We start from the raw sequence: 23455 nt of genomic DNA, 5'->3' as shown, positions 1-23455 counted from the left end.
ATGAAAGCGCTCAGATGTGTAGTGTCTGCCTTATAAATGCCGCCACCGTCAAATACCGGCGCTTGCTATGTTAGGGCTCTCGATATCATCACCGCCTCGGGCAGTACCCGCTTTATCATCAGGGCCGAGGAACGGTGTTCTTCTTTTATCTTCTCTTGATTTACTCCGTGTAGACACATATTCACATATCTCATACCCCGTACTTCGCATTGGAATTTGGTCACGTCATTGATATTTCCCCTGGCAACGAATGCCTCCAAGGTCCTCCGCACTGTGTCACAAAGGTCTCCGTCTCAGTCTCAGTCTAGCACGACCCGATTCGCTGCGCGCCTCAAGATCCTTGTTTTTTCCGATTTCTAAACGGACGTTCTCGCATTCCCCTACCTTTACGGCCCCCTCAATCATGGCAATCGAGCACATTGCAGAGCATCTAGAGAAGCCAGAGCTTGACGATCGCTCATATCGCGTCATTCGCCTGCCGAACAAGCTTGAAGCTCTTCTAGTCCATGATCCCGACACCGATAAGGCCAGTGCGGCCGTTAACGTCAATGTGGGCAACTTCTCCGATGAAGACGATATGCCAGGGATGGCTCATGCGGTAGAGCATTTGCTATTCATGGGCACAAAAAAGGTAAGTCTATCTTGATTTCTGCCGATTCCTTCCATTGTCTGTTGGTCGGACAGAAGCTAATAGATTGGCAGTACCCCAAGGAAAATGCATACAACCAGTACCTAGCAGCCCACTCCGGTTCATCCAATGCATACACAGCGGCCACGGAAACGAACTATTTCTTCGAAGTGTCTGCGACGGGTGACTCAAGCCCACCCAAATCCAGTGGAGAGAGCACTCCTGCTGAAACAAACGGGAATGGAAATTTGGTGAATGGAAGTGGGTTAGAGGGCAAATCGCCTCTTTACGGTGCTTTGGATCGATTTGCTCAGTTCTTTGTTTCGCCTTTATTCCTAGAGTCGACTCTAGACCGGGAGTTGCAGGCTGTGGACTCGGAGAACAAAAAGAACCTCCAGAGTGACTTGTGGCGGTTGATGCAACTGAACAAGTCTCTTTCAAACCCTCAACATCCTTACCATCATTTCTCGACTGGTAATCTGCAGACGCTGAAGGAAGACCCGCAGAAACGCGGTCTGGAAGTCCGCAGTGAATTCATCCGTTTCTATGAAAAGCATTACTCAGCCAATCGGGCGAAGTTGGTCGTCCTGGGACGAGAGTCTTTGGATACATTGGAGGAATGGGTAGCTGAGCTTTTCTCGGATATCGAGAACAAGAATCTTGCTCAGAACCGGTGGGATGATGTGCAGCCTTTCACTGAGAAGGATATGTGCACTCAGGTCTTCGCCAAGCCTGTCATGGATACCCGGTCTATGGATATGTACTTCCCCTTCCTAGATGAGGAGGATCTCCATGATACCCAGCCTAGTCGGTATATCAGCCATCTGATTGGCCACGAGGGACCAGGTAGTGTTCTCTCTTACCTCAAGAACAAAGGTTGGGCCAATGGTCTCTCTGCGGGTGCCATGCCCATCTGCCCGGGATCAGCATTCTTCACAGTCTCCGTGCGCCTGACTCCTGATGGTCTGAAGGAGTACCAGGAAGTCGCCAAGGTGGTCTTTGAATACATTGCCATGATTAAGCAGCGTGAGCCAGAGCAGTGGATCTTTGACGAAATGAAGAACCTTGCCGAAGTTGATTTCCGATTCAAACAGAAGACCCCTGCTAGCCGATTCACCAGTCGCCTGAGCAGTGTGATGCAAAAGTCGCTGCCTAGCGAGTGGTTGCTGAGCGGATCCTTGCTGCGCCGTTTCGATCCTTCCTTGATCAAGAAGGCTTTGGATCACCTGCGCGTTGACAACTTCCGCTTGATTATTGTATCTCAGGACTTCCCGGGCAACTGGGACCAGAAAGAGAAGTGGTATGGTACTGAGTACAAGGTCGAGAAGATTCCTCAGGAGTTCCTGGGTGGTATTCAAAAAGCCCTCGAGTCGACTGAGGCTACTCGCAATTCCAATGTTCACATGCCCCACCGCAACGAGTTTGTGCCAACGAGACTCTCGGTTGAAAAGAGGGATGTTGACGAGCCAAGCAAGACCCCCAAGCTGATCCGCCACGATGACCGCGTGCGTCTGTGGTTCAAGAAAGATGACCGCTTCTGGGTGCCCAAGGCCACGATTGAGGTGACGCTGCGCAACCCCCTGGTGTGGGCTACGCCTGCCAATCTTATCAAGACCAAGCTTTACAGCGAATTGGTGAGAGATTCTCTGGATGAGTACTCCTACGACGCCGAGCTCGCTGGTTTGGACTACCACCTTTCCGCCAACATCTTGGGATTGGATATTTCCGTTGCTGGTTACAACGACAAGATGTCTGCGCTGTTGGACAAGGTCCTCAACACCATGCGCGGACTGGTGATCAACCAAGACCGCTTCAACATCATCAAGGAGCGCCTGACGCGGGCATTCCGCAATGCCGAGTACCAGCAGCCTTACTACCAGGTCGGCGATTACACCCGGTACCTCCTCTCCGAGCGTGGCTGGGTTAACGAGCATTACCTCGAAGAGTTGGAGCATGTTGAGTGTGAAGATGTTGTCAAGTTCTTCCCTCAGTTGCTGGAGCAGACTCACATTGAAGTCCTAGCCCACGGAAACCTTTACAAGGAGGATGCCCTACGCATGACGGATTCCATTGAGAAGATTTTGGAAGGCCGTCCTCTTCCTCCATCGCAGTGGTACCTGCGCCGGAATATGACTTTGCCTCCTGGAGCCAACTATGTCTACCCCCGCGCACTAAAGGACCCAGCCAACGTCAACCACTGCATTGAGTACTTCCTGTACATCGGACTGTTCTCTAACGACCTCCTCCGCTCAAAGTTGCAGCTTTTCGCCCAGCTAACCGACGAGCCTGCGTTCGACCAGCTCCGCAGCAAGGAACAGCTCGGATATGTGGTATGGAGTGGTGCCCGCTACAATGCCACCACCTTCGGCTACCGGGTCATCATCCAGAGTGAGCGTTCAGCACCATACCTCGAATCCCGTATCGAGTCCTTCCTGCGCGAGTTCGGCCCTATCCTTGACAAGATGCCCGAGGATGAGTTCGAGGGACACAAGCGTAGTGTCATTAACAAGCGTCTGGAGAAGCTCAAGAACCTGGCATCTGAAACCAACCGCTACTGGTCGCACATCGGATCCGAGTACTTCGACTTCCTGCAGCATGAAACTGATGCCGCGAACGTGCGCACCCTGACCAAGGAGGATATGATTGCCTTCTATCGCCAGTACATTGACCCCTCATCAACAACCCGCGCCAAGCTCGCCATTCACCTGAACGCTCAGGCCGATGCATCCAAGCCCTCAGAGAAGCGAGTCAGCCTGGTCACCGCTTTGAGCAAGCAGCTCGACGTAGCCGGTTTCAAGGTGGACCCCACCCGTTTCGCAACAGCCTTCGAAGAAGTCGAAATGACAGTGATAGATAAGAGCCAAGTCATCTTCATTCTCAAGACTTTCCTCACAACAGAGATGAGCGTGTCCCCACAGGAACTCGAACCGGTCATCAAGAAGCTGGAGCATGATCTCGGTCCGCAATTGAAGGAATTGGGTCTGGTTTCCAGCACTGATGAGCAGGGCCTGGCTAATGGCAATGTGTCCAAGGCTATTTCTATCACTGACGTTCCTACTTTCAAGGCTAGTCTGCCTGTCAGCACTGGACCTGTTTCTGTCACTGATCTGACGGAGTTTGAGGACTTTGATGCTAAGTTGTGAGTATGTACACGATACAATTGGTGAGGAGTTAGGGTGGTGCATGAGGGTGGCTGGGTTGGGGTAGGATATTACAGAAACAGATATAATTCAAATTTTGTATTACGTATGACTGTGAAACATTATGAATAGAACAGTTGTAAGCTTTTATTGGCAGAATGAACATGCGTAATTTTACATATAGTGAAGCCCTTAGTGAAGCCCGGAGTTGGGGGCCATGCCGAAGTAAACATAGTCTCGGCGGTGAGCCGATAACGATACCGATACCGAAAGCTCGAGCTTCTCTCGAGCTGCGCATTCTAACCTCCGCACCTCCGTCAAAATGGCTACCACTACAGCCGCGGCGATGCAAAGCGCCCGCCCGTGAGTACGCCTTTGTGCTTCCAAAATATTGCGAAAACCATTGCATATCTGAAATAACTGACTCTTTTGACCCCTAGACCCATTCTCCCTAGGGACTTCTCCGCACTCCAGCCGGAGACCATCCGCCTGTTTCCCTTATCGAACTACACTTTCGGCACAAAAGAGACCCAGCCCGAGGAGGATCCCTCCGTGCTTGCCCGTCTGAAGCGTCTGGAGGAGCACTATGACCTCCACGGTATGCGCCGCACCTCTGAGGGCATCCTGGTCTGCCACGAGCACAACCACCCCCACGTCCTGATGCTTCAGATTGCCAATGCTTTCTTCAAGCTGTACGTTACCCCAGTGATACAATTGCTTATCCCAGAAACTGACAATCACTTCCAGGCCCGGCGATTATCTCCACCACGAGGACGATGAGATCGAAGGATTCAAGAAGCGCCTGAACGAACGCTTGGCCCCCGTGGGATCGCAATTCTCCGGTGAGGGAGTCAATGCTGACTGGGACATCGGCGACACACTTGCGCAATGGTGGCGCCCCAACTTTGAGACTTTCATGTACCCATTCCTGCCGGGACATGTGACACGTCCAAAGGAGTGCAAGAAGCTGTACTTGATCCAGCTGCCCAAGAAGAGTGAGTTGCTTTCTGTCACTTCGCGCATGATCAGCGTAATGTAAATACTCATCATTCATACTGTAGAGGTCCTCTCCGTCCCCAAGAACATGAAGCTGCTCGCCGTTCCACTCTTCGAGCTTTACGACAACACTGCCCGCTACGGCCCCCAGCTTTCTGCCATTCCCCACCTGCTTTCGCGATACAACTTCGAGTTCGTCGACGAGAATGACAATGTCGTTGCTGTGACTCCCGGTGGTCCTGACCAGCACTTGCCCCGCACCCGGGTTCTTGCTGGCGGTGACGGCGCAGAGGACACAGGCATGCTTGATGTCGAGGAGGGACAGAGAATCGAGTCTCACCATTAGGCGGACTATGCGCCAAGTTTCCCAGATTTCCCAGATTTTGAGCCAGATTCAGCCTGAGCTTAGCCAGGATTTTAGCCAGCGCTTTTACTTACGAAAAATGATAGTTAACGTTCCATTTCATTTCTGTCTATGTACTATACAGTAGACTAGAGTGGACTGGGAACTAACACTAACCGTTTAGCCAGATCCTATACAACGAAATCCCCCGATATATCTCCATCAGAGACAAGATCGACGCCAAGCCACGAAGCCAACCCCGGCATCCGATGCAAAGAGCCCGAAAAAGACAAAAGAGCCAAAGCCAACGGAGAATAAAAGACCGGGGCCCGATGCGACTCCGTCACATCTGCACGGCGCATCTAGTGCCTGGCATCTGACATCTGCACCCCTCACTGTTCTCTTCAAGAACGCCAAATCAGCCATGCATAGCCAAGCCAAAGTTACCCAGCCGTGGAGTACGCATACTCTTGGCAAGTGGCCTTACCAAAGACGGACATATCCGAACTATTCAAGACAGAAGTGCCGATCATACCGGAATCCCACCGGTCATGCGTCGAGTATGCGCCGGAGAATGTTCTGAGTCTGGCATCGAGATGTCCGTACCCCGCTCCCTCGTGAGAGTATGTCTGGATCTATACTTCCGATGAGGGTATATAAAGGTTTGGTGTGGGTGTAGTGGGATTACCAGGCAGGCAGGTCAAGAGCAATACAGCTCTACTTCCGGATATACATCTCCATTATGCTTCTCACTCATTTTGCAACTATTGCTGCTCTGGTGGTGTTGGCTGTTGCTGCTCCTGCACGACCTGTTCCTCGAGGTATGATCTATTTGTCTTTCATTGTGATGTGCTGTGGCTGAAAGACATAGATGTCTCGACCGATGTCCTCGGCCAATTGAACTTGTTCGCGCAATATGCTGCAGCATCATATTGCACAAATAATGTCAACTCCACCGGCGATGGACTCTCTTGTCTAGAGGGAAACTGTCCATCCGTCCAATCCGCCGAGACAACCACGATCTACGAGTTCGATGAGTAAATCTACCCTACCATGAGTCGTACACACGTGCAAGCATACTAACAATCCCAGATCCACCGAATTCGGTGACGTCGCCGGATTCCTCGCTGCCGATCAGACAAATAACCTCCTCGTGCTCTCCTTCCGGGGAAGCCGAACACTAAGCACCTGGATTGCGAACCTGGACTTCGGTCTGACCGACGCCAGCAGTCTATGCAGCGACTGCGAAGTTCACAGTGGCTTCTGGAAGTCATGGGAAACAGTGGCAGACGACTTGACCGTCAAGATCAAGGCTGCCTTGTCAACCTACTCTGGCTACACACTGGTCCTAACAGGCCACAGCTTCGGCGCTGCCGTTGCCACACTTGGAGGCACTGTCCTTCGGAATGCAGGGTATGAGTTGGAACTTGTAAGTGCCACCCGATCTCAGTCAACAGAGATAGATACTCACAGGGAAACAGTATACATACGGCCAACCCAGACTGGGGAATGAAGCATTGGCAACATATATCACAAACCAAGGCACAGTATACAGAGTGACACATACCGACGACGTGGTTCCAAAATTACCACCTGCATCCTTTGGATTCAGTCATTCTAGCCCTGAGTACTGGATTACCAGTGGCAATAATGTGGCGGTGACTTCTAGTGATGTGACTGTTATCGAAGGTGTGGGTTCTAAGGCTGGGAATGCTGGCACGGCAAATCCCGATGTCGAGGCTCATAATTGGTATTTGATTTATATTGATCAGTGTCAATAGGACGGTATACCGGGGATTCGAGATCTGTATATATAGATGGTGCTGGCGCCTCTTATGTATAGTCTATAGGTCTACATGGTTTGTGTGGCTGTGACTGCTTTGGTGGTTAGTCTTGATATTTGATATAGTTGCTTTGCTGGATAAGTTAGCTGTGGACATGACACTTTCTACTAAAGATTAGATAGAATAATAGCATGGACGTTCCCTATTAAATTCATCAAGGATATATGTTCACGCAGTACAGTATCTCACCAATATTGCCGTGCAACACAGAGTCAATTTTCCCCCTGTATCTGTAGATGATATGAACCAGTCTTCTCACAAGGGCCAGGCTGTTATATCATAAATTTCGAATGATTGCTGAAGCAAATTGGATGCCCTGGTGATGTTGGCACTATAAAATCGACGCTAATTATTTACAGCGATCCTTTGCCTCAATACCTGAGAAAGATCAAGCATGATCTTGAAACTCATGCTTGAAGGTGAGATAGCATTGACTTTGGGAGAAAAGAGAATATGCTTCATAGGCGAGCCAAGCTTGAGTGGGGGCAACCTCTCCCGCGAACTGTCCAACAACACTCAATGACCTGATCAACTGGGCTTATTGCCCTCGACACCGTGATGCTATTTGCCCCTAGTGGCCCACAGGGCCCTCGCCGTCGCAGTCGGCTCAAGGCCATCCTTCTTACCATATTCATCGTCCTCGCCCTGTACCTGCTATTCTTCTCCCACTCCAGCACAAGGTCCCCCGTGACGGCCGACACGGGCAGCTATGCGCAACGACATGGATCAGCAGCGCCATCATCGGTAGACGAGCTGGCTCGTCCGGCCATGCGTAAGCGCAAGGAGATGGTTGTGGCCAGCATGAAGAGTGATGACACGTCATGGCTGTCGAAATACTTCCCAGACTGGACGAAAAGCATCTACGTAGTAGACGACAAGCGCGCACCGTTGACCGTGACTATGAACAAAGGGCGCGAGTCGATGGTCTATCTAACGTGAGTCGGACATCCACCTCCATCGCGCAAGCCGACGCTAACCAAGCTCTCTGTCTAGCTACATTATCGACAATTACGACAACCTACCAGAGACAATGCTCTTCATCCATTCGCAACGATATCAATGGCACAATGACGACCCCTACTACGACGGCGTTCCCCCGCTACAAAATTTCCAGGTCCCATATCTCCAACAACAGGGATACGTCAACCTGCGCTGTGTTTGGACACTCGGATGCCCGACGGAGATCCGCCCGTTGACGGATACCCACCGCGACGCCGTACACGCGGGGGAGTACTTCAAGACGGGATTCATGGAGCTATTCCCAGGGGTCCCAATCCCGGAGGAAGTGGGCGTATCATGCTGCGCGCAATTCGGCGTCTCCCGCTCCAAGGTACTGGAGCGACCGCGCAGCGACTACGAGCGCTTCCGCACTTGGCTGGTGAATACAGATTTACCAGATGACCTGAGTGGACGAATTATGGAATATTCATGGCATAGTATGTTCCCCCAACCTCTGCACATTGAGGGATAGATGCTAATCGTTGACGCAGTGATTTTTGGAAAAGAGCCTATCCATTGCCCTAATGCAGCAGAGTGCTATTGTAAAGTTTTTGGACTGTGCGATCTGACCTGCCCGTGGGAGGGTGGTTGCGATGACCGCTATACTCTACCGCCATTTTCATCGCTGCCGAAGGGATGGCCGAGTATTGGATGGAAGGGTCAAGTGCAAGACACATCGCATGGATTGCCTGAGACTTGAATTGGATTCGAATATAATGCATATTTGGTTGCGCATGTCAGGATTGATTGGCGTTTGGTCTATACCTATAATTTGGCCTCAGTTATAAGACCTTAGAATGTCTACGGATTTCATATTTCTAGTTGGAGTTTGGTTCAGTCAATATATACAGCAGTTGCGTAGTCTGACCGATACTGACTTACCTACTGATGCATGCAGCTGGAGTATAAATCCCAAATGCGGAGCCGAGGCTAACCTCTCCCCGCAACTCGCAAGTCGCAACTTGAATTTCACATCAACTCCAGCCAAAATGCTCATCATCGGACTGACAGGCTCAATAGCCACGGGCAAATCAACCGTCTCAACCATCCTCTCAACGGCCCCCTACTCCCTCCCAATAATCGACGCAGACGTACTAGCCCGCAAGGTCGTCGAACCGGGTACGGCAGGCTACAAAGCAATCGTCAACTACTTCGGCCCGAGCACCCCAGACCTTCTCCTAGAAGATGGCACGAACCCATCAGGGAAACCACTCAACCGACCAGCGCTAGGTCGACGCGTCTTCGGTAGCACAGAAGAGCGCAAACGCGACCGCGGCGTCCTAAACGGAATCGTCCACCCCGCCGTCCGGTGGGAAGTCTACAAAGCCCTGATCTACCATTATCTACGCGGCCAATGGGCCGTTGTACTCGATGTCCCGCTCCTTTTCGAAAGCGGCATGGATTTAATCTGCGGCACGGTTATCGTGGTTGGTGTGCACAATCCCGAGATTCAGATGGCCCGTCTCCGAGCCCGAGATGCACATCTTACCGCTGAAGATGCGGAGAATAGGGTGCGCAGTCAGGGCGATGTGCGCATGAAGGCTATGCAGGCTGAATTCCGGGGGACGACGACGGCGCGCGGAGTGGTTGTTTGGAATGATGCTGATCGAGAGGAGTTAGAGAAGGCGGTTAAGGGTGCTATGGCTAGTATTACGGCCTCTAGTCCACGATGGTGGGCTTGGGCGTTGCTTGTTGCGCCGCCTGTTGGGGTTGGGGTTGCTGCGTGGAATTTGGTGGTGAATTTTGCGACGAAGAAGGGGTGGGAGAAGAAGAAGAATGAGGAGAAGGCGAGGCTGTAGATGCCCTTCTTGTTCCGATGATTTGATACCTTTTGGAGTGTACATATTGTAGCCATACTAGGAATTTGCCCTGAACACGGTGGGCCTCATAGATTGAATCGTGTTTGTATTTTTGTATTTTGCTGTCGAATAACAGACGAAAAGGATATGTTAATACCAGACGCCGGACCACGCTATGCTAAATGCTTCAAAAGTGATGGGGACAACATCTAACCGCTCTTACGCTTCTTCTTCTTATTGTCTGGTGCACCCATCATAGATGATCTGCCTCCAGACCCAGAGATACTGGTTAGTTTCTTGAGGTTCTGGTCTGGATGAGGCTTGTTCTTCTCCTTGATTCGAGCTTCAAGCTCCTCCTGCTTTTGCTTTTCAGCGACCGCCTGCAGGAAAATTAGTGACAGATTTGAGAAGAAGGTATAGTAAGTCTCACCTCGCGCTGTTTGCGCTTGAAGTTTCCATATCCACGGCGTCCACCTTGGCTGCCATCGTCGAGCGAATCTGCGGCCAATACAACAGGCTGCGGAGTATACCCAGACGCAGCTGGGATGTCCAGCACCCATTGTGACTCACCAGACTCTGCAGCCTGGCGCGCAATAGCTTCCTGTCGCTTTTCCTCTTCAGCAGCAAGTGCCGCCGAGATCGCTTCCATCTCAGAGGTGCGAGGGCTTTCGGCCTCGGTGGAGACACGTCGGCGCTTGGGAGTGGGCTGATTGGATTCTCCTGTGCTTTCTGCTTCCTTGGCCTCTTTTGCTTCCTTCGAAGCTGCAGCACGCTGCATGAACTGGAGACACTGTTAGTTGTATAGTTGTTGATGGTAGATCATGTTCATACCTTCATCGTCAAGAGGTTTGACGACATGGTCTTTTCAAGCTTTCCAGCCGGAGATGAAGCACCCATGATGTGCAAATAGACGCAAAACCAACCAGGAAAACAACAAAGTGAAGAGAAGCAGCGAAGCGCAGAATAAAATCATACGGCAGAAAACCCAGGCGTTGACAAGCTACCCCGAACTAGAAGGCGGTGTCGACCCACCAAACCACACCTCGCGGATTATTCAGTGACTTCAAGGTTGCTCCCTGCCAACAGTCTTTTGCCCTCCCTCCTCACCAGATACCCAATCTGCCCAGCATGATGTCCTGTGGCCGCCGAATTGCGACCTTTGCGTCGGTTCGCCCCTTCGCTGTCCGCGCCTACTCTTCCACCGTGCCTCGTCTATCCGACAACGCCATCGCCAACGACCCGACCCCGCGGAAGCAGACCCCGACTGTCTCCGGCACCAATGCCACACCCACCGACTCGTTCGGCCGTCACGATGGCACCCTGCAGGAGTCCCCCGAGGTTGGAGAGCGCATCCGCAGCATGCAGGCCCCGAACCGCGCTACCACCTGGGCTGCCAGCCAGCAGCCTCGCGACCAGGCCATGGTCGGACCTCGCTTTGAGCAGACTATCATGGAGAGCCAGGTGCGTGCTAACTGAATAGTGGTCACACAATTGCGCTGGCAATTGCACTCGCAATGAACGGAATATGACTGACCTCTCTAGCCTCAACCATATGCCGCTATCGACCTCATTCACAGACAGCACGTCCGCTGGACCAAGTCCAAGGTTGTCAGCTGTGATGGTGGTGGTGGCCCTCTCGGCCACCCCAAGGTCTATATCAACACCGACAAGCCCGAGATCGCTACCTGTGGATACTGCGGTGTTCCCTTCGTATGTCACACATCTTCATGTAGACGGCAAGACCATTACTAACATCTGACAGGCCGCCGAACAGCACCGCGCATACCTAAAGTCCCTACCCGCCACCAGCTACCCCCTCGAGCCCACCAATGACACCGCCGACGTGAACGAGACTCAGCGCGTGACCGAGGGCGGCCTGGAGCAGCGGTAAACTAGCATCAATTTCTTTCTGTCGGCGTTGATCATTTTTGCGTTTTACAATTGGTTTTGGGCCCGAGGCCGTGTACAGAATATCGATGAATGGATCCGCTGCCTTTCGATCGTGTATCGTGTGATGTCGACAATGTTTGTACTCTGACTATGGTCTTACAATTAGATCATATGCCATGATATCTTCATATTTTATCTTGCAGTCGTAGCTCCCCCCCCCCCCCCCGGTGTCTATTCACGGTTGTTACAGTTGTCCGCGCTCTGGAAGTCATGCCTTCTGGCCCTGGATCGTCGCGACAACCTTGCGGCTGTGTCGACTGGTCCGGAATTCCAGGTACCAGATTCCCTGCCATGTACCGGTTGCCAATCGACCATTTGAAATAGGGATGTTGACGGAGGCGCCAATGAGCGCAGATTTGATGTGAGCCTGGAAGAGTAAGAGTTAGCATTGACAATACAGATCAAGCACAAGAGTATGCAACAGTGAGAGTGAAAAGAAGAAGAAAAAATAGATATAGACAACCCCGACCCCAAAAGCAAGCTGGAAAAGCCCATTACTTGCACAGAACAGAAATAGGAAGAACATACCGGCATATCATCATCCCCCTCAGCAGAATGACGATACAAATTGCCTTTGCGGTCGGTAGGCGCAATGCGATCCAGCGCATCACTCATATCAGCGCGCACATCATCATCCCAATTCTCATTGAGCGACAGCGCACAGCTAGTGTGCTGCACAAAGAGGTTCAGCATGCCGACCTTGTAGTCGCGGATCTCTGGGACTTCAGAGAGGACATGGTCGGTGATGAGGTAGGAGCCACGGCTGTGCGCGGGTAGGGTGAAGTTCTTTTGAGACCAGGACATTTTGGTGAAGTGGTGGAGGTTGAGTTGCAGTTTGGTGAACTGCTTGACTCGCGGGGAGAAAAGTGTTGGGTGGGGTTCTGATGTCATGGAGCCTCAGTATCATGTTTACATATCACTGAGGATGTATTGGATGTATATTTACTTTTTGAACAGCTGGAGTTTGAAGCTATTTCTGGTCAATATACATAGGTCGGTCAGGCAGTATGGTGCCTTGTTGTCATTTCAGCCTAAGATGGATGGTGAATAGCCCAAGCTGGCCATCCTCCATAGGAGCAAGACATGAAAAGAGCGAGAGAAGCAGGCCCAAGGACAAGTCTTATTCTCACTATACCTTATTGATCAATACTAATGATCTGGTAGCTATACGGCCCATATACCCTTTGCATCCACTTACGTCCACTTACATCTCCGGTCATCTCTCCGATCGAGTCACTGTATAAATCCCAAACCCTAACCCCGATTATACCCCCGATTTCCCCAATCCCCAAGCTGATTGCCAGACACTGATTGGCTATATATAATATGACAAACCATATGAAGCTTGATGTGTTGTATCTAGACCCATATATGGCCCCATCCATGTCTATCCATAAAGACCCCCCTCCACAAAGTACAAAGTATTATCGGACGAGAGGAAGTTACATACTCCACGCCACTGACTCGACTTTCGGATGCCGATGCGGGGATGGCAATTACGTATAGCTTCTCCGACCCTGGCTCCGAGGTATAACTGCGCGACGAGATTGATCTTGTATCTTCCCAAACAATATAGTCAACTTCTATTTATATACTCAAAACATGAGCTCTGCAATTGACCCTTCTTCACTGCTGCTCTCTGCAGCTGTCCCAGCATTCAAATGCCCTGCTGGGACAAAGATGCACATATTGAATCTAGGCACTCTCCAAGCCGATGAATCATGGTCTGTGGAAACAAACTGCTGCAAACCAATATCTAACCAACTTATATATAGGATTCTCCGAGGAGCCAATGCAAGTTCTCTCAGCAATCAGAATCCCCAGAACAGACGACGAGATCTAGCTCTCCTTTCCGCTCTCATTGAGTATCCAGGCATTGGCCTCATTCTGTACGAGACGGGATGTGCAGAGGATTTGGATGTGGTTTGTCCCCCTTAGCTCGAAACTTGACTATGTCTTAACCGTATTGCAGAAATGGGGGGCTCCTTTGACAGATGTCTTCCCCCGAGTCGAATATTCCGACAATCACAGGCTCCCAAACGCCATCAAGGCCACCGGCAACGATATAAAGGATGTCAAAGCTGTGTTAATCGGCCATCTCCATCTTGATCATGCAGGAGGTCTTGAACATTTTGTAGACACAAATGTCCCGATCTACGTCCACGAAGAAGAATTCAAGCATGCGTGTTGGGCCGTCGCAACCGGTGCAGACCTAGGCGTCTACCTAGGGCATTACATGCTTCTTGAGCAATTGAAGTGGAGCACATTCACCGAGTCACGGTTGGAGCTTTACCAAGGCATTACTCTCCATCACTCTCCAGGACATACGCCAGGATTGTGTATTATGCAGATCAACCTCGCACAGGATGGTCCATTCATCTGGACTACGGATCAGTTCCATGTTGCAGAAAACTATGAGCTTGGTCACCCCCATGGAGGGCTGGCTAGAGACCATAATGCGTGGTATCGCAGTCTTCACATGATCCGCCGACTTCAGAGACTGTTCCATGCCAGGCTGATCTTTGGCCATGATATGGACGTTGCGACCAAGCTCATTAATGAGAAGCCTTACTATGAGTAGCATATCCGCTCAGACCGCGCATGGGACATCGGGGCTGGAACGAGTGATCAAACTCAGTGGCATAGATCAAAACATCCACTTTCATTACTCCAGCAGACGAAATCTTGATGACTTCTAGGGCAATTTCTAAAATGGCTTCATACTTTCTTTGCCGGGATTTTCAGTATCATTCAACATCATCAATTAAAATACAGAGTGCACAGAGAATAGTCTGATTATCGATCTGTATCTAATACAAAATCGGGCGCAGTCCTGTGGAATAACTGCTTCCGTCGTGATTGGGACGCTATAATCGAGTCCAATCTCTACGTGTTTCCAGTTGCAGTATGTAAGACGAAGATCCGAGTAGAAGCCCAAGCCAAGATCTCCACTGATTTGGGGGCCTTTTTCTCTTTTCGAGCGTTCAAGTCCATTCCGACAGTTGATATCCACAGAAATCCCCATGCGCTCGGTATCTCCGGAGCGAACGCAGGCCCCGATGTGACCTTCAGCAGCTCATCACCTGATTGGGAAATAGGTCTCTCAAATCCGTCTCACGATCGTATTGTTAAGAGGACTTGAACCCTTGAAGATGAAGATGAAGATGAAGATACATCCGACATCACAATCTTGTTCCCTGCAAAATGCAATTCAAATGGACCGCTTTCCTCCTTGCCAGCCAAGTGGCAGCAGTCACCCAACTAACCAACGATGAAATGCAATCCCTCCTCAATGCAGGCGGACTAGACCTAGCAGACCGCTACGCACCAATCTGGTTCTTCGGCCAAGCCCAGAACCAACCGCCCTGCTACCCAACCTGGGCGTTTGGCGGCTCACCCACGACACACGATGTATACGACGACGCCCACAAGACGCCCGCAGCAGCACAATGCGCTTACCCCGATGTCGGATGTCATTGTCGGAATCCGGGCGTTGGTATTGGAAATGCTGGGCCGGCTTTCCCTGTTTATTATACATACCAGCAGTGCAATGAGAATGAAGTGCGCGTTGTGTATAACCTCTTTTATGAGAAGGATGGGGCGGAGTTTATTGGGATTCATACCGGACATGACTAGTAAGTGTTCTCTCTGTCAAGGTCCCAATGAAGGGGGGCCATTCAGTTCCTCACATGATTCAGCGATTGGGAGCGCGTGGTGGTCATCCACTCGAAGGATAGCAATGATAGGTGGGCTCCATCGCGTGCACTCCTGTCCGCGCACAGTGGTTATCATAACCTCGCCTGGGGTGATATCCAGAACACATTGACAACCGACGAGGTTAATGCAGGCGATGCGAAGGACCCCAATGGGGTGAAGAATAATGACCATCCGAAGGTGTATGTGTCGTGGTCGAAGCATGCCAACTTCGACACGCGCAACACAGGGTGGAATGATCCGGCAAGTCAATCACTAGAGGACGCATTCCGCAGTCAGGATTGGTGGTATTTCGTTGATCCTCAGTATTATGTAGGTCTTTCGTCTTCTGAATGGGTGGAAGAGGTATACTGACAAGGATCTAGATCCGAGCCGATGATAGTACAGATGCTGGCAAGGCCATTGGAGCTGCAGATTGGGGGAGTGCGAGTAGTAACCCCCCCTCTGTGCAGTCTGGTCTCTGTGATGCTTCGTAGAGATATCCAAAGTATGCAAATTGATCTATTCGTACACTGAAATGCAATCCAGGCTATCCGTTTTTTGAGCCATATATACATATACTAACGCCTTCACCTCAGCCGTCTCCATTCATTTCGCTTTCTTGATCAGCTTTCCTTGGTCATCGAGGAGGTCACTGGTATTTTCCATGCCGCTCCACTTGGGGCGACCATCTGGAATGTCTAGCATGCGGTGCTCGTAGAAGATATGACATCTATCAGCAGTGTTAGTATGATGAGAGGACAACAGCATAGCAAATCTACATACGTTGGTTTGAACACATCTCTCTTCTCTCTCTGTTCATCACTCGAGCCCTCAAGTTCAATCAATTGGGGGAAGATGAGACAGACATTCCGGCCTTCATCCAGAATAGGCGTGCGACAATTGGAGCAGGATACCTTGGTTGGTAGTCCATATTCCTGCGATTGATGCGTAGAGGAATAGAAGACCAGTCCACCCGGAGCACTGGTAAACAACATATCATGTTTATGAAAGATAGAAGCCCATTGGAAGGGTGCACCATGGGTGATCTGACATCCACGGCAATGACAATATTTGGCGTTGAGAGGTTTTTCTTGTTTAAGGATGTAGGTGTTTAGCCCGCAGAGACATTTGCCACGCCATTTGGCCGGTCCAAATTCTTGCACAGTCTGATTCTGGTAGGGAGGACGGTGTTTCCAATGTTCGTCTTCGAGGGTGTTTTCTGGGGATCTGTTGGTGAATGCTGGACAGGGGAGAGGATCCTCTGTCGTTTCAATGCCCATTTCCGCCATGATGATGGTTGATATTTGGAGGATGGAGAAATTGCGAATGCAACGAAGAGAAATAAAAGAAATTTATGTAGGTAAAAACAAGGACAGCAATGATGTCAGGTCAATGACATCTATCGCAGTATGTCGATCGTCTGCAGTGACATTGGCATCCCCTGCTTGAATAGTGGCAAATTGGGCATGTTTCTCGAGTATTCTCTTGAAAATTGTCTCAAACTGATCTTCTCTTCTCCAAGATGTATATAGAATGATGAATGAAGCCTGTGATGTCATGTCCAGGTTTTCACGTGGAGAGTATATCCGTATGGATGAACCTATCAGAGACAATGACAGGCAACAGACCGGACCTGAGAGGTCTATTCCATGCATAGACTGTCACTTTATCACACTCGTATACAGTATGGATGTACTAGCAGACACGATATGACTGGTGAAACAGCGCTTAGCTGCCGAACCCCGGCGTTTCATCCCTGCGGGCCTACGCTTCGTGCTTGCTTCGGTCCCCTGACTTAATGTCTTCCCACTTCCCACCAACATGGGTTTATTTAACAAATTGCGACGCAGTTCGCGACGCAGTAATAGCGCAGGCATCGCGACCGAGCCAGAATCCCCACCGCGCTTCGGCCGAGACCACACCAAACGACTCCCGCGGCCAGTACTGGCGCGCATCTTCGCCCTCGTGTGTCCCCACACAGTCGACAACACCTACGGCACATCGGAAGAATCTGCCAGCGATGGCTGCATGCTCTGTGACATGCGCGACCTAGCGCACTGCGCCCTAGTGAACAAGCGATGGTTCCTAGACGCGCGGGAACTGCTGTACGAACCAAACACTTGGCCACAAAACGCAACGTCTAACAGAAAGACTAGATACACGAACGTCCGCATCGACCCGGTACACTACTGCGAGCTCGAAATCGAATTAGCCGCCAAGCGGAAACGCCGCTCGTTCTTCGACCGCAATGGCGACCCGATCGATGCCCCGCAGGTGCGACTGGAACTGTTTATGCGCAGCGTGCGAGAGTCGCAGGGGCTGGGCAATATGGTGCTCTCACTGCGCATGCCATACATGACCCGCGAAGCCAACAAGGCCAACATCGCCCGCACGATCTCCGTCCTGCCGAATCTCCGCTTCGTTGATCTCCCGGTGGGTCTGTACAGTGACGAGCCGTCGTGTCTACCGCTGAAACAGGAGTTGATGGTACGCTGTCCGGAGCTGCGGCGGATGAGTTATCGTCGGGGTGCCGAGGGGAGTTTTGCGCGTCTGTCTGGTTCGCAGCTGTGGATAAATCTGGAGGTGTTGGAGCTGTCTGGTGTACAGATGGAGGTTGGCACATTGCGCAGTGGACTCGCGGCATTCCCGCATCTTCGTGAGCTTACGCTTGAGGAGATGGACTGGCTGGATGACTCGGCGTTTGGCATGACTGTGCCGGTGCCTCCATTCCCTGCAGTGCAGTCTCTGACACTTCGAGATACCCCCGGTGTGACGGCAAGCGGGCTTGCCTCATTCCTGTCCACGCCGAGAAACAAGGCAGCGCTGCAGACGTTGACATTCTCCAATACTGGGGTTGCGCCATCGCAAGTGCATCACATTCTCTCTGCAGCTCCGCGACTGGAGCGTCTTTCCATTATTCAGGAAGTCTCACGCTCATTCCCTATGGAGCAGATTCCTCCTATGGCGTCGAAATCACTGCGCCTCCTGCATTATGAAATCACATCTCAAACCGAGGCTCACGGGATGCCCCCGGTGGTGTCCTCCTACTATGGCTACCTTATTTCCTCGTTGATGTCGCGGGCTCTACCAGCTCTTCGTGATTTGTATGTCCGCGATGCCAACTTCCCCGACACACTGCTGCTCATGCCTCCACCCCGACTCTTCGGCGGTGGTGAAAATGGCCCCCAGATGCGAGGTGGTTTGTCGCAGCCATTGAACGTGTACAGCAAGGGTCTGGACGAGTTAGAGTGGAACTTTACACCATACGACCCCGAACCAACACATGGGCGCCGAGATTCACGCACGCGCCCGGTGAGTTTCCACGAAGCCCAATTGAGTCGATCCTGGGGTGGCGATGCGCGCAAAAGTGTGCTAGTCGGCAATGGGTTTGGAGGATTCCTTGCTGTGCCAGCTGAAGACGAACGGCCTCAAAGTAGTCAGGGCCACAAGCGACTGAGCCGAGGGGATTTGTGGCGGTAAATGAAGTGATGATATCCGTAAATAGCGCTAAATAGTTCCATTGTTCATTGATGTTCATGTTCATTCTATACATCAGTCTCAGGCCATCCCTGCGGTAGCACCAGGCCACGCCAAACCCACTGATTCTGCATTTCCTCGTCGGTCATATTACAATATCCATAAGTACGACAATAACACTCTTTCTGATCCAGACAATACTGCGCGGGTTTGCCAAAGATCACTGCGCCATCATCAGCATGTACTAAACGAGACCGAGACCGAGACCGAAAGAGACTCACTATGCCACGAATACTCCAAAATCCTCCCACTCGTGCCCGAATCTAAATCAGTCTCCATAACCCACCGCTGCAAACGAACATAATCCTCCAAGCTCCGCTCATGGATCTTCGCTTTACTCAAGGCAAACTGACTGCAACACGGCGTGCCCACAACTTCCGGCACCTCCGCACGCGGAAACAACTCCATAAACCGATCAGGATACTCCATCGCCGTGGGATGGCCATGATCGTCGGGTCTTTCGCGCAGATAGCGTGCAGGCTCGAGTTCACTGGGACATCCGACCATCCATGTACAGCGTAGATTGACATACCCGGCTTCTTGGACGAAGGCGTGGTTCAGGTGTGCGATTGAGATGACCGAGTCGTAGAGCGGGTTGTCAACGTGCCATTGGTATCGGCCGCCGTGGAGGAAGACGGATGTTTTGGGGAGGGTCCAGTATCGGTCGATGATGTATCTATTCATGTAGAGGTCAGTGGAAGGTGGTGGTTGTGCTTGGAGTATATAACCTGGACTATACATACGTGAGATACACCATAGCCTCATTTCCTTTATTCATAGGAACAGTCAATCCGCTCTTGCTATCCGCGCGATAGATATTCGCCCTCCAATCCGGTAAACTCTCCTCAACCCACGACATATTACTAGTCGACATAGCGGCAAAGACCAATTCCTTCTCTGGGATGGGATCGGGGACAAAGCGATCCTTGTCGTCGGCCTCTAAAATACCCGAGATGGACCAGCCATCCAGGTTGATCACTTCATGGTCGAGGATTAATTGGTAGAAGAGGAGGAGGAGGAGGACTGCTGCTAGGCAGAGGTAGAGGAAGACTCGCGACCGGGGGGAGCAGTCGAGGGAACGTCGGAGTTTCATTTCATGGTAATATAGGTTATTGTGCAGGAATCAAGACTGCAATGAATATCAAAATGAAATGAATGAAATAGACAGAATCTAAGAAAATGGGAGTGCAATATACATATGCGCCGAGGGTACCTTTTGAAGCCGGTTCTGGAGCTGACGTAGAGGGGGGCCATTCCCACGGTTACATGCTATTTCCAGTAGAAGATAATCAATTCAAGGCGCTAGAGGAACCGCTGAGACAGCGTGATGTCGAATGACATTTGCACGATTAAGTCGTTAACTCCACTTGATCTTGGACTTGCAGGGGTCTGGACTGGTTAGGGCTGAAAACGGATCGAGACTTGTCTCTCCCCGACTTTGGACAGTACAAGGCCATTGAATGTTCATCTGCTGAAACATTATGTTTTCTATGCTCGAAATGATCCCAAATCATAATTTTGTACTAGGTGCTCTGTTCCTCAACTGCTTTTTTCTCAAACCCTCTTCGAAACATCCCCTCAACGTGGACAAGGGAGTAAGTACCAGGAGCCAGGCTATCGACACTTCCAACAGGGGTATAGCTCTTTTGTTGGTAGGCTTTCTCGCGGAGGTTACATTTCTATCATCTTCTGTTGACTCAAGCCAATTGTGAATTCCCCAATGACACTTGCTACTGTGTACATCCGAACTCCAAGACTCTTCAAAATAGCAGTATGCAACGATTTCAAGTCATTTGAGTAATTCAAGTTGTCCGGTACTAATGCCTCAGGTTAGAAGACTTGTTCCCTAATAAATTACTTCTTCTAAAGTTCCTGTTCTATCTACTAGGCTACAACCCCTTTCTTAATACTGCTCTAGTATGGAGATATGAAAATGTTTATATCTGGGTTCACTGGAAGAAGATCTAAAAATGTCATATGTATTTGATCAGTAACTCTAAACAGTATAAAAATATCAAAAGAAAGTATATAGTCAGTATATCACTCACTATTTTCGAAAGAGCTTGCATCGGAGCCATACTCGGCCCGATCAGCATCAGTTAAAGCCTCAATCTGATCAGTCAGAGTCTCAGACTGCTCTGAGCCACTGCTCTGCGCATTCTGCTCAGTATAAGTGTTGTCACGGAGTGCAATATTGGGAAATTTATACTCTTCAGGGAGAGCATCGATCAAGTTCTGAACCATCACCGACATATCAACATCAGGGAAAATCTGCATCATGTAGTTAACCATCGCTTCAGGCCGAGTAGTCAAACCATCATCCTCAAGCATTTCAAGGATCTGGCACAAAAGGTCAATACAGTAATCGTGGTGAGACATGCCGGCCGGAACCCAAGTCAGTCCATGTCCAACGGTGTCGTTCCAGAATGTTTTCTCAAAGTCGTCAAAGCCGGAGTCTTGAGCTGGCGCCTGTGTTCCATTTCGGAAATCGAGGTTAATCTCGTCAGGCCAGAGGATTTTCTCTCGCTCTGGGGCGTGCATGCGGAAGATGGTGACTTCTTCGCTGGTTGTCCACTCTGGGGAAATTTCTTGCGTGATGGCGGGAAGGCTAAGGCCAACGCCGGTATGGTCAATGCCTGGGAAGATGATACCACCTGAGATATTAGCCTCTGACTTGCTCAGAACCTCGGAGCTAAACCAGTCGTGAAGGTCTACATCGGGTAGGTTCCCAATGGGTTTGTTAGACACCTGGATGTCAAGGTTAGCGAGGTCATTCAGGGAGGTGTTCAAGGAGGTAGGGGAAGCATTAAGCAGAGCATCCACTCCAGTAAGCCTTGGTTCACTTGGGCCGTTGAACAAGTTCTTCAAGATGTGGTTGTCTCTGTGGCTGGCCAAGTTCTGCAGCCCGCTACCAAAATCATTAGCAGGTAAGCTGGGGATCCGGGCCACAGCAGTCTGCAGGCCTTTGTTTGCCAGTGCCAAATGAGCTACCGTGAGAGGAGCATTCAGATACTCTGTCCAGCGAACGTTATCCAGATCGATATTAGTGCCAATGTTCTGCAGATGATTGTCAGCGTTGACCTCTTCAAGTGTGGGGATGTGGGAGTGACTATTATCAGTAGTAGCAGCAGGGAAATTGGATTGAGACCGATCTAGTGTTTTCGCAGATCGGAAATTATTGAAATGTGTTTGAGCGAGAAAACGAGTAGCCTGAGCCGGAGTGAAGTTCTTTGGAGGTCGCACTACGCTCTTTGTAGTCTTTTGCTGCTTCTTTGCAACTCGCAACTTTGTGTTAGCCGCAATTGCCGACTTCTTGTTAGTCATTCTAGCCATTAACCTAGTGATGCGACGGTTCGCAGAGAGGGATTGCTGACACTCCTCCTCTTCCAGGAGCGGTTCCTGGTCATCCTCGGGCGAGTTAGACATCTCCGTATCAGAGTCGACCAGCTCCTGCTCCTGCATATTCTTAGGGCTCTCGAAAGGCAGCGGCTGCAAGAAGGTGGCGTACTGGTAGTTTGATCGACATGTGTTCGACTTCATTGACATGATCTCAGGTCGATTAGTCGGATCAACGGTTCGAATGGGTCGAGACTCGCCGTACAAGAGCATTATTGGTACAGTCGCGTCAATAGTATCCAAAAATAGACCTCGAGTCAGATGAGCATCAAACTCAGGCAAGTTCTGGCGCAGTTGAGTGAACTGCTGCTCACCAAAATGCTTCAGACGACCATTTACAAAAATCCATTCGGGGTGCAGACGGTAGTATCCACACCAACGGAGAACAGCAGGAAGCACCATTTGAGGCCGGTAGTCACAGCTGGCCATTGACAACATGGGGAATCCATTGGAGTGATGTGTAGCAGGGCACATACGGCCATGGCTATACACCTGGCGAATAGCGTGGCGCAGAACACTGACAGGGGCAGCGTCGAGGAGGGCTCGGAACCGGACAAAGGCCAAAGTCTGAAGATCCTTAATTCCAAGGAAACTAGCAGTGCGGACCATGTCCGAATGGATATACAGCAACGTAGCCAGCTGGGGGCAGTTAATACATGCCTGAGGGTTCTCTGACATCTTATAACGACGGAGGTCCTCTCGCTCGATTGAGTAATCTCCAGTGTAGAGGAACTGCATGAGCTTGGGGACTTGATCTAACTGCACAATAGATGGCAGGACAAATTCACGAACGGTTTGGTCCTTGTACTTCCAAGGAAACCATTGGGCTTGTCGGAACAAGACGTCACGGTGGAGATCCCAGAAGCTTACCTGGTCATCGCGATGCACGAATCTGATATCTGGGGCAATTTGATTGAAGTAAGAGTCTTGCTTTGCTTGGAGTTGAGACTGGCGGTGTCCAATCTCGCCGAATCCAAGCCAGACCTTGGGGAGACCGGCATGAGGTGTGCATTGGATTGTTCGAACCATGGCGATTGTTTTTACCGTAAACTAGAAAATGTGTTAGAAAGAGCTGATTGTTAACATTGATAAGATGATTTAGTAAGAAAGTGATGATGATGTGAGTG

At 50.6% G+C, this 23455-nt stretch overlaps 14 protein-coding genes across 14 annotated transcripts; 9 read left to right on the top strand and 5 right to left on the bottom strand.

The window, feature by feature from the left end:
• Positions 1-403: 403 nt before the first annotated feature.
• Positions 404-3771, top strand: N7508_002651 (uncharacterized protein; the record flags this gene model as incomplete). The annotated part of the gene is made up of 2 exons (XM_058460717.1): positions 404-631; positions 703-3771. 2 exons carry the CDS (start codon positions 404-406, stop codon positions 3769-3771), a joined length of 3297 nt encoding a protein of 1098 aa, XP_058324249.1.
• Positions 3772-4090: 319 nt separating this feature from the next.
• On the top strand, positions 4091-5110 carry N7508_002650 (cleavage and polyadenylation specificity factor subunit 5; the record flags this gene model as incomplete). The annotated part of the gene is made up of 4 exons (XM_058460716.1): positions 4091-4131; positions 4209-4460; positions 4516-4763; positions 4830-5110. 4 exons carry the CDS (start codon positions 4091-4093, stop codon positions 5108-5110), a joined length of 822 nt encoding a protein of 273 aa, XP_058324248.1.
• A 739-nt stretch (positions 5111-5849) lies between these two features.
• On the top strand, positions 5850-6888 carry N7508_002649 (lipase family protein; the record flags this gene model as incomplete). Its single annotated transcript, XM_058460715.1, has 4 exons — positions 5850-5928; positions 5979-6144; positions 6200-6536; positions 6589-6888. The coding sequence occupies 4 exons, from the start codon at positions 5850-5852 to the stop codon at positions 6886-6888; spliced, it is 882 nt and encodes a 293-aa protein (XP_058324247.1).
• A 621-nt stretch (positions 6889-7509) lies between these two features.
• Positions 7510-8422, top strand: N7508_002648 (DUF3431 domain-containing protein; the record flags this gene model as incomplete). Its single annotated transcript, XM_058460714.1, has 2 exons — positions 7510-7886; positions 7945-8422. The coding sequence occupies 2 exons, from the start codon at positions 7510-7512 to the stop codon at positions 8420-8422; spliced, it is 855 nt and encodes a 284-aa protein (XP_058324246.1).
• A 517-nt stretch (positions 8423-8939) lies between these two features.
• Positions 8940-9749, top strand: N7508_002647 (putative dephospho-CoA kinase; the record flags this gene model as incomplete). Its single annotated transcript, XM_058460713.1, has 1 exon — positions 8940-9749. The coding sequence occupies one exon, from the start codon at positions 8940-8942 to the stop codon at positions 9747-9749; it is 810 nt and encodes a 269-aa protein (XP_058324245.1).
• A 209-nt stretch (positions 9750-9958) lies between these two features.
• N7508_002646 (uncharacterized protein) lies at positions 9959-10646 on the bottom strand (the record flags this gene model as incomplete). The annotated part of the gene is made up of 3 exons (XM_058460712.1): positions 9959-10129; positions 10180-10530; positions 10581-10646. 3 exons carry the CDS (start codon positions 10644-10646, stop codon positions 9959-9961), a joined length of 588 nt encoding a protein of 195 aa, XP_058324244.1.
• A 231-nt stretch (positions 10647-10877) lies between these two features.
• Positions 10878-11640, top strand: N7508_002645 (zinc-finger domain-containing protein; the record flags this gene model as incomplete). The annotated part of the gene is made up of 3 exons (XM_058460711.1): positions 10878-11210; positions 11292-11459; positions 11512-11640. The coding sequence occupies 3 exons, from the start codon at positions 10878-10880 to the stop codon at positions 11638-11640; spliced, it is 630 nt and encodes a 209-aa protein (XP_058324243.1).
• Positions 11641-11907: 267 nt separating this feature from the next.
• Positions 11908-12503, bottom strand: N7508_002644 (YjbQ family protein; the record flags this gene model as incomplete). The annotated part of the gene is made up of 2 exons (XM_058460710.1): positions 11908-12066; positions 12228-12503. 2 exons carry the CDS (start codon positions 12501-12503, stop codon positions 11908-11910), a joined length of 435 nt encoding a protein of 144 aa, XP_058324242.1.
• A 798-nt stretch (positions 12504-13301) lies between these two features.
• Positions 13302-14280, top strand: N7508_002643 (N-acyl homoserine lactonase family protein; the record flags this gene model as incomplete). Its single annotated transcript, XM_058460709.1, has 3 exons — positions 13302-13423; positions 13475-13622; positions 13672-14280. 3 exons carry the CDS (start codon positions 13302-13304, stop codon positions 14278-14280), a joined length of 879 nt encoding a protein of 292 aa, XP_058324241.1.
• Positions 14281-14903: 623 nt separating this feature from the next.
• On the top strand, positions 14904-15889 carry N7508_002642 (uncharacterized protein; the record flags this gene model as incomplete). Its single annotated transcript, XM_058460708.1, has 3 exons — positions 14904-15334; positions 15398-15725; positions 15779-15889. The coding sequence occupies 3 exons, from the start codon at positions 14904-14906 to the stop codon at positions 15887-15889; spliced, it is 870 nt and encodes a 289-aa protein (XP_058324240.1).
• Positions 15890-16001: 112 nt separating this feature from the next.
• Positions 16002-16684, bottom strand: N7508_002641 (GFA family protein; the record flags this gene model as incomplete). The annotated part of the gene is made up of 2 exons (XM_058460707.1): positions 16002-16125; positions 16179-16684. 2 exons carry the CDS (start codon positions 16682-16684, stop codon positions 16002-16004), a joined length of 630 nt encoding a protein of 209 aa, XP_058324239.1.
• A 532-nt stretch (positions 16685-17216) lies between these two features.
• On the top strand, positions 17217-18875 carry N7508_002640 (F-box domain protein; the record flags this gene model as incomplete). The annotated part of the gene is made up of 1 exon (XM_058460706.1): positions 17217-18875. One exon carries the CDS (start codon positions 17217-17219, stop codon positions 18873-18875), a length of 1659 nt encoding a protein of 552 aa, XP_058324238.1.
• A 65-nt stretch (positions 18876-18940) lies between these two features.
• On the bottom strand, positions 18941-20025 carry N7508_002639 (DUF3431 domain-containing protein; the record flags this gene model as incomplete). The annotated part of the gene is made up of 3 exons (XM_058460705.1): positions 18941-19095; positions 19154-19608; positions 19676-20025. The coding sequence occupies 3 exons, from the start codon at positions 20023-20025 to the stop codon at positions 18941-18943; spliced, it is 960 nt and encodes a 319-aa protein (XP_058324237.1).
• Positions 20026-20972: 947 nt separating this feature from the next.
• Positions 20973-23357, bottom strand: N7508_002638 (uncharacterized protein; the record flags this gene model as incomplete). The annotated part of the gene is made up of 1 exon (XM_058460704.1): positions 20973-23357. The coding sequence occupies one exon, from the start codon at positions 23355-23357 to the stop codon at positions 20973-20975; it is 2385 nt and encodes a 794-aa protein (XP_058324236.1).
• Between the last annotated feature and the right edge of the window lie 98 nt (positions 23358-23455).

This window comes from Penicillium antarcticum (genome assembly GCF_028974205.1).
Source record: "Penicillium antarcticum strain IBT 31339 chromosome Unknown utg000002l_segment0_segment0, whole genome shotgun sequence".
Classification (NCBI taxonomy): Eukaryota; Fungi; Ascomycota; class Eurotiomycetes; order Eurotiales; family Aspergillaceae; genus Penicillium; species Penicillium antarcticum.
Note: the sequence above shows the minus strand (reverse complement) of the source record. Positions and strands in the feature narration are given on the sequence as shown.